This window comes from Squalius cephalus (assembly GCF_949319135.1).
Source record: "Squalius cephalus genome assembly, chromosome: 5".
Classification (NCBI taxonomy): Eukaryota; Metazoa; Chordata; class Actinopteri; order Cypriniformes; family Leuciscidae; genus Squalius; species Squalius cephalus.
Window position 1 is genome coordinate 38,757,387 of NC_137126.1, and position 9,481 is coordinate 38,766,867.

Genomic DNA, 9,481 nt, shown 5'->3' on the forward strand with positions numbered 1-9,481 from the left:
GTTTGACACATGTAAACTATGGGCCTTTGAGCTGCTGGTCTTCAATGGAAAGTTAGATTTATGAATCACTCCCACACCCAATGTCTAAACAGCGAGCTCTGGACTGATTGTGGCTAAATATATCTTGTTAAGAAGTTATGGAGTATCTGGGTGCAGGGTGCAAGGGGCAAGAGGATCAACAAACTATTTAAAGATATATACAAATCCTAACAAGACGTCAGTGCTTGAAAAGTGATTGATTAAAGCATGATCAACATCGTTGAGTATTTTAACACATACATGAGAAAAGGATAAATTATTACAACTAATAATTTTATTTTAAATTAATTTATATGCTTGTATACCCATTTTCTTTGCACAACATCATATCATGTACTCTGTATAGTGTATGCAGTCATGTACAGTATTGCTATACAAAGTCACCAAAATAATAATAAAAACAAATAAATTAATCAATAAATAAGCTTTATAATAAATCAAAGCAGCAGAACATAACTTGTATTTCAAGAACATGAAGTTAATAATATAAAGTCAGAAATGCAAAGTATGCGTCAGGCATGGGAATAATCCTGGCCAATATTATCAGACTGAAATGTCTTGTGAAGGATATCTGTGGGTGGCATGACCTTGCGACAAGACAGTTTCCATTCATCCTCCTGTCCTAACGGTGATAAGGGTCCAAAAGGAGGAGAAGGATGACACTAAGAAGAGTGATGGGGAGTAAATGATGTGTCTTCACTTTAGGGTAGATTGGGGTCAAAAAGTTGATATGATATAAAGACTGTCCACTCATTCCCAGGAATCCTAACAGCTGTCTCCCACCCTCCGTGCAGCTTGGAATTGTCTTTGGTCCTCACACAAGTAATTCAGTCCTGACACCTTCTTATCACAGCCATGCTTAGAGGTGGGAGCGCAGCTTGCACGGCATTTGGAGCAGGAGGAGGTGATGATGCCGTCTGTCGCTAATCGAAAAAGCGGGCGGACCAAGCTGTACGACCTTTGCATCCTTTGTCAACCTGTGCATCCTTTGTCAACCTGTGCATCCTTTGTCAACCATCCCATTCTCATATCTCAGCAGTGACATGCTGATTTGTGAGGTAATTCCATGATCAAATGCAGACAAGATTTCAGTAGAAAAAAATGGTACCGAAGAAAGGAAAAAGTCAGGATTAAGTGGCCCAAGGAAATGTAATTTCATAACAGCTTAATTGTAGATGGTTCGAGACATTTCAGAAGGTCATACAGTCCTTTTTCGATGTCTCTCTTTTATGATCTTCGGTTTATAGCGTTTTTGAACTAAAATATTGAGCCTCATTCACTTATAACTGTGTGGATTATTTCAAATTTATACTCACAGGAGAACTTCTTACAAAAAATGTTCAGCCTAATTCACCACGTGTGTATGCACATTTGTTCTTAATTTGCTCTTAACTCCATTCTAATATTAATGAAATTGAAGTATTCTAATGGACATTACTTTGAAACGCTAATCTCTAACTGATACCATCATAATATCATAAATTGTAACATAAAAAACAATAATTTTCTGTAAAGTCTATTGTGAAAAGCACTATACAAATAAACGTAAATTGCTACCTTGAAACTACCTTGTCTTACTCTTTCACTGTATATGATGAAATATATTTAATATGAAATATCAATGTATAAAATTTCATCTTCCACCCGGAATGTGATTTTTGCATATGTGTGGTTTCAGTTGTAAATGTAAAATGTATTTTAGTACAAAAGTTATTGGAAAATCATGATTTGTGCGTTTATGCAGATTGTATGCAGATTTCACTCATTAATTTGCGGGTACGCAGTCTATGCACACTTAGTGAATGAGAGCCATTGTCCTGATTGTGTTTTTGCAATACTGACTGCTAACTGTGAATATCCAGATTAGGAGATGTTCTCAGACACATTCGGAAGTCCAGACTGGTCCGCTCTGGTCTGTTTTACCCCTTCCCCTTCTCTACGACTCTTCTGATAACTTTAACTTGGACAGTTCATATCAAAATGCATTCTGTTAGGCAGGAAACTGTGTATTGACTCGGCGTTGTCATGACAGATACGATACTAAGCTTTGTGGAAACTGGAAACAGACCGTTTCACAGGCTTCTTGTCTCTGGTAGGGTCACTGGACTGACCCTGTGGTGCTTGAGTTCACTGCCATCTCTACAAAACACCCACTTAGCGAGGACTCTGCTGACGCAAATGATATGGGCAAGTATGTAACGAGTTGGAGTTGATATAATCTCTGACTTGAACTTCAGTCTTTACTGATAAGAGCATCTTGAGGCGTGTCAGTGGTTCAATTATTGTCTTATGTTCCACCCAATCCTTATTCAGTGGGGATGAAATGGTCACCATTCCCACTAAGTCTTGCATTGTGGCCCCTTGTCACATGGCTTCAGAACTGTCTGATTCCACAACTGATATCATGACTCCTGCTAACATTGTTAAGGTTGGTAGTAAGAGCTCAACCACTGCTGTTTGGAAGAAACTTGACATTAAGGCCATAGACAGTGAATGTCTTTTAGTCTCCTTTCAATCCAATCTCTAAGCTTTTGGCCCAGCTTCACCCCACTTCCCCGTGTATTAAATACTATCTGCATCCACACTTTGCTACCACCATACCTTCAAATTTATACTGATATGTCACCACTCCTGCATCATCTAGGTAGAGTAAGGAGATAGGTTCTAGTTCAGTGGGTACGCAACAAGCCCTGGACACTTTCTGTGGACTTTTCAGACTGACCAAAGTTTGTACAATGGCATGTTTTGTAGGTGTCACATGTTTGGTCAAAGGGTACGTGCATATCCCTGTACACTCGAAGGCTTCATACCCGGTGGGTGCCAGGATCCAGCTGTCCCAGCCAATGTCTTTGAAGTCTACATAGAGGGAGCTCTTTTTACACTGGTTGCCTTTGGCATTACGCCGAATTCTAGACGCTGTGTCATAGATGAGGTTGGAGCGCATCTGTAGTAGAGCTTCCTCGCTCTGCTCCTCTTCCTCATTCCCATTTTTTTGTCCCATAATTCCTAGGTCATCCCAAAGGCCTGTCAACTCCAGCTCAAAGTTGTCCTGAATGCCTGGCTCAGCCGTCTCATGCTGGATCAGCTCATTCAGCTCTCGTTTGTCTCCGCGGTGGTCTCCGCTCTGGTCATCAGAGAACACGATCATTAAGGGTTTGTGTTTGTCCTCAGGGCTTGTGTCAATGTCCATGTCCCCTCCAATGGCATTGCTTTCATTCCCACCTTCAGATGCCACCACACTCTGAGAGTTCAAACTGGCTATGTGAACCTCCAGCCTGTGGGTGGTGCCATAGTCTGATTTCCGCCAAAGGTGCACCGCAGCGGTCATGTCAAAGGATTCCCACCCGTTATCTGTACCATAAACCTGCCGAGACGCCAACTTCACTAGTTCCGTTTCTCCCTCTTGCCTGGTTTGATTTCCATCCTCAATATTGTCGCCTCTTATTTGCTGACTGCTGTTCGTTTCATGCTGTTTGACCTCATATATGGTCACTTTTCTGTCAACACCAGCGTATTTATTGCGGTCAGTTTGGACCAGAGTGTACAGTCGGAGCTCAGCTGTAGTGACTCTCTCGTGATGTGGAATTGACACGTTGAAGAGAAGTGGGTGTAGTCTCACTCCACCAGGTCCCATGCTGTAAGGGGAGGAGTCTGAAAAGAACAACACTAAAAATTAGGGATTCAAATTCTCATGTTTTCAATAATGAATTAATATATATATATATATATATATACTTATTGTAGGAATATATATATAGATATAGATAGATATATATATATATATATTGCTACTTATATATATATATATATATATATATATATATATATATATATATATATATATATATATATTGTATGTGTGTATTTGGGAAAGGCCGTCTAGCTAATATGAAAGTTACTAGGTGAAATTGAGGTCAAACTTACACTTTTTGCATGCATTTATAAACAACATGTAGATTAATAAACATTCAAATAAAATGGCGCACATAAAAAACACAATATTTCTCTAATATTTCTTCATAATTAGCATCGTAAGTGTTCAATCTGAATCAATGTGCATTTATTTTAAAAAGTACACAAACAAACCAAAAAAAAGTAAAAAAATAAAATAAAAAAAACTTACAGAAAAATTTCCCTTTCCCAGAATTATATGGCTTTATCCAAATACTTTTGTTATAATATAATATTATGAAAATATTTAGGTATCATTATTGTATAGTTGTACCCACAGTAGATTTTTTTTACAGCTATCACCAGCTTTTACAAAAAAACAAACAAAAAAAATACAAAATAAAAACAGTTTAACAGCCCTCAATGGAAAAGTAAATACACATTTACCTTCATTTTTAAAGCTGCGAACTATGTTTGCAGAAGGCATTGCTGTTCGGTCATTGGCAAAGCGGTTGTAGAGCTCCAGCATGTACTCAGGAGGCTGTACGCGAGTGGCCCCTGACTGCGCATGGGAACCAGGACGTGTCAGGTTAAAGGTACGTAGAAACTGTCCCTTCAGGGTTTCCATCAAGCTCTGCATGTCCACCTCACTGTCCTGCTCCAGGAGTGAAGGATCCAGGACCCCTCCATGTCCGTCATCCAACCCTGGAGCGATCCGAAGCCTCTCCGGAGAGCCAATAGGGTTACTTTGTGCACTGAAAGGCCCCCAGAAAATCAGGAAAAAGGCCAATGAAACAGATTTGGTGGATGAACACATAATCCAGAAGTAATTCCTGCTGCCAGCCATGATGTGAGGCAAATGGTGTGTGTATCAGCAATAGGTGCAGAGTTTCACAGGAGTGAAATCTGGATCTACAGATCCAGAGACAAATACCCTTAATTTGAAGTGCTCAACTCTTCTTCTGGATAGAAGGTCAATTGTCGTTGCACTGCAGAATGTAGGAAAGTAGAGCCGTCCTGTGTAGTTTTTGTTTTTATACGTAGCTGCACACTGTTCACTGCGTTAAAGTGCCTCTATTCCTGAACTCTGAGCATTTATTCTTCTTCTCACCTTTTGATGTCTGAAAAGTTTGGGCTTGAGGGTGGTTTCACTACGTGAAATAGATGTCCCCCTGTGGCATCTCTTTTCAAATGTTTTTTCCTCTCTTTCTCTCTCTCTCTCTCTGACTCTTGCTCTGCCTACTTTCTCTCTCTGTCCCTTATCTACAAACTAGGAAGCTCTGCATTTCTAGTGTTCATAGTGTCCCAGTGTGTGTGTGTGTGTGTGTGTGTGTGTGTGTGTGTGTGTGTGTGTGTGTGTGTGTGTGTGTGAACCGTTATCTGCTTAATGAGGATTTTGTAAACATTCCTCTGATACGTGCAGAAGGCCCTTCCTTTGTTTGGGTGGATGAGCCAGGCCAGATTTTGGGCCTAGTGTTTATTTGTTTTTCCTATGATTTCCTATGAGTGTTGGGACCCATGTTCATTGACCATTTCTTTTTGACAAACGTCTGAAGACTTGCCTCCGTATCTTTGAACAAGAGAGGATAAATATCTGTGGTGACGGAAATTGAAATGAAATGAGGTGTAAGAGGTTGCAGGATAGACTGAAAGCAACCACTTTTTGCCATTACAGTGCTGTTATCAGAGAATCGGTGGGTCTCTCAGAGAGGTTTTTAAGCACTTGACAAGCATCAATTACGATGAAATGAGTTTGCAGTACTTGAAAATTAAATATTTCCTTATGGGAAATAAAAAAAGGTGTTCAAACTGTGGACATACGACTACTGTATAACTCTTTTTCTAACACTAAAAACAACACATACTACTTAGGATTCTGTGCATGTGAATATGTTTGTATTTCCACTGACTTTCTGGAGCATCTTATCATCTGTAGGGTGTGCAGCAGGGTGCCTGGTGAGGAGCTTCTGCGCTCACGGGCAAAAACAAACCACTCATTCGGAAGTGGAGGGAAGCCCTTATCACTTGTACCCTGGGGCTGACACAGCTCTGTAGCCATTGGAACACGTCTCCAGAGGCTCAGGATGTCAAGTACCCAATAGAGGGACTTCATACAGGGGCATTTCCCTAACTGACAAAACTGTATTGACGAGGTAATTATCAGAGGAATGCTTCAGTCAGAATAACTACTTCCAATACTTAATAAAGATCAGTTTCAGCCTATCTGATCCAAGCTTTAATCCCTCTAAACTGGCCCTTTTTTTACCCCAAGGCCCCCAAAGAGTTATTGAGAGGTTGAATTAAAATAAAAAAATATCTTGATAGTTTTTTTAGCTTATTAAAATTAGATTCTAGGAACAATGCTTTTTCAGAAGGAAAGAGATGAGAGGATGAATTACCAAAACTGAGTCCTTTTTCACAGATTATTGCACTTAAATGGTCAGAAACGCACAAAATTGTCAAAATGCCCATCTTGGCGAGTACAACACAGTCAGTGAGGTCTTGACGTGAACGTATCAGCATAAACAGTTGAGTGCATCAATATATTAATCCGTACATCAGCTCTTAACACAGCCTAAAATTCCTGCTGCTGTCTGTGTCATTAATGTTAGGTGCTTTCACATCTGCCTCATTTAGTTCGGTTGAATCGTACTAGAGTTCATTTTCCCCATTGAAAACGGTTCGTTTGGGCAGGTGTGAATGCGGCAATCGCACTCGGGTGCGCACCAAAAGCGGACCAAACAAGCTCTGGAGCGTTCGTTTGTGGTGAGAACGTAATTCGACCTCGAACAGAACCAACTGCCAAAGAACTTCTATGGCAAGCTGTTTTAGCTTAAATTGTACCCAGCGTTACTCGTGCATTTTTACTAGTAAGAATTCAATTAGAGAGCGCTACAATTCATTTCTTACTAGTAGCAATTACAAATAGAGAGCTCTCTAATTCAATTATTACTAGTAAAAATTACAATTAGAGAGCTCTCTAATTCAATTCTTACTAACAATTCCAATTAGAGAGCTCTACAAATTAATTTGTACTAGTCATATGTTCCCATTGACTTCCATTCATTTTTAATTACGGAGCTGTACAATTGAATTGTTACTAGTAAGAATTCCAATTAGAGAGCTCTACAATTGAATTGTTACTAGTAAGAATGCAATTGCAGAGCTCTTTAATTCAATAGTAACAATTTAAATAGAGAGCTCTCTAATCCTTATTACTAGTAACAATTCCAATTAGAGAGCTCTCTAATACAATTGTTACTAGTAAGAATGCAATTACAGAGCTCTTTAATTCAATTACAGAGCTCTGCAATTATACATATCTTTAATTTGTTTTTTTACAAGTAAAAATTCAATTAGAGAGCTCTGTAATTGCATTCTTACTAGTAAGAATTTAATTAGAGAGCTCTCTAATTGTAATTGTTACTAGTAATAATTGAATTAGAGAGCTCTCTAATTGTAATTCTTACTAGTAACAATTCAATTGTAGAGCTCTCTAATTGTAATTCTTACTAGTAACAATTCAGTTGTAGAGCTCTCTAATTGTAATTCTTACTAGTAACAATTCAATTGTAGAGCTCTGTAATTAAAAATGAATGGAAGTCAATGGAGACATATGACTAGTAAAAATTCATTTGTAGAGCTCTCTAATTGGAATTGTTACTAGTAAGAATTGAATTAGAGAGCTCTGTAATTGTAATTCTTACTAGTAATAATTGAATTAGAGAGCTCTGTAATAGAGGTCTGCGCGGGACTGTTTTTTAAGTCCCGCTCCCGCCCGCTCCCGCTGGGGTTATATCCCGCGCCCACCCGTTCCCGCTATATATACACTATTTGTTCACCCGCTGTCTGCTTAGAATAATTTTCTTCCCGACCCGACCATCCCGCTTTAATATAGATCTCCCAGAATTTCACATGTACATTTTCACAGAGAAAATAAAAATGTAGTCTGCACAAACATTTTTTTATTATTATTTTATTCACCTTGTCAATATACAAAATTTAACATTTTGCTGCAGACAGTAGGGGAAAAAATATCGCAGCGAAAAAAAAGAAGTGTAGGCTATTATTTTTATTCGTATTATCAAAATTCGTAACATTTTGCTGTTAAGCAAATACAATCAATGCATGACAGAAAGAACCGTTACTGGTCCGTGCGTGCAGCGCGTGCATAACGGTCCTGAGTAGCCTACAGGGCAGACTGTAGCCTATACCGGGTGGTCGATAAGATTAAGATTAGGTAAAGGAAGATATGCTGTTCTGAAAGAACGTCGGCGTCGGGAACGTGATATTGAATGACCGACCGCTCCCGTTCAAATTACACCAGAGTTACCGACCGCTACCGTTTTTTAGTCGGAAATTTAATCCCGCGGCGCAAAATATCTGGTCGGGTCCCGCGGGACAGCCGCGGGAATGCAGACCTCTACTCTGTAATTGTAATTCTTACTAGTAATAATTGAATTACAGAGCTCTCTAATTGTAATTTCTAAGAACTGAATTGTAGAGCTCTCTAATTGAATTCTTACTAGTAAAAATGCAATTACGACGAGTAAGGCTGGGTACAATTTAAGCTAAAACGGCTTGCCATAAACTGCGCATTTTTGGACAAAGCCAGTTGCCGTATCAGCTGCGCTGTGCATAATGGGATGAGAACATGGGCGAGGCTAGCCCCTTTTTAGGGGTGCTTCAGCACCCCTAAAAAGGAGCTCAGCACCCCTAAAACTTGGAGTAAGAAATGTTGTTATTCTAAAAATATATACTGTATATATATTTTTTTTTTGTCTTTGACAAGGTTAAATAATGTTCTTCATCTTCAGTCGGCAGCAGCGCCAAGCAGAGCGCAGGTCAGAAACAGAGGCGCGCGTGTGTGTGCGTGTTTGTTCATCTGAGCCTCATTGGTCTTTCACTTCTCGTCGGTGTCAGAATATTTGAGATGACCAATCAAATCAAAGTAGGCGGGCTTTATGTTCACAGAAGCTGCTGAGCGCGAATTTTACATGGAATTTTAGCAGCACGACTGACGCTTCAGTTTACGGTCAAGTGCGAGTTAAGAAGATGTAAGTAGCTAAACTAAACATTTTATATTTGACAGTTTTTTAGGTCATAAATGTTAAACATTAACAAAGCCGTTTTCATAGGCACAAGATTAATAATGCATGTGTACATGTTGAGAATTAATATAATACAATTTGTAGCCTTCAGTAAATTAAAAAAGTTCAGCTTTAGGAGGGGAAGAGACAGGGCAAGATCAGGAGACTGAGAGAAAAAGACAGAGTGATGGAGATGAGGAGAGAGCAGGTTTTAAATCTATTTCTTATCCTTTTTGGCCTTCAAACGTCTTGAAATGCACATATCAGAGAAATAAAAATGTTTAACCCCATAACAAACTCACATTTATGACCTCTTTGATTATAAAGCCCTGTCTACGGCCATGTATTAGGCCTAGATCAATAATGAATGTGTACATATTGTGAATGAATTTAATAAACTTAGTTACCTAGCTTTCCTGGTAGCTTTGTCTGAGAAAATGATTCATAAATCAACCTATCAG

The 9,481-nt window shown here is 39.1% G+C and overlaps 1 protein-coding gene across 1 annotated transcript; it reads right to left on the reverse strand.

The window, feature by feature from the left end:
- Positions 1-450: 450 nt before the first annotated feature.
- On the reverse strand, positions 451-5,131 carry bmp10 (bone morphogenetic protein 10). Its single transcript, XM_079872874.1, has 2 exons — positions 4,378-5,131; positions 451-3,690 (listed from the first exon to the last, which is right to left on the reverse strand). Exons 1-2 carry the CDS (start codon positions 4,775-4,777, stop codon positions 2,609-2,611), a joined length of 1,482 nt encoding a protein of 493 aa, XP_079729000.1. The 5' UTR covers positions 4,778-5,131; the 3' UTR covers positions 451-2,608.
- Between the last annotated feature and the right edge of the window lie 4,350 nt (positions 5,132-9,481).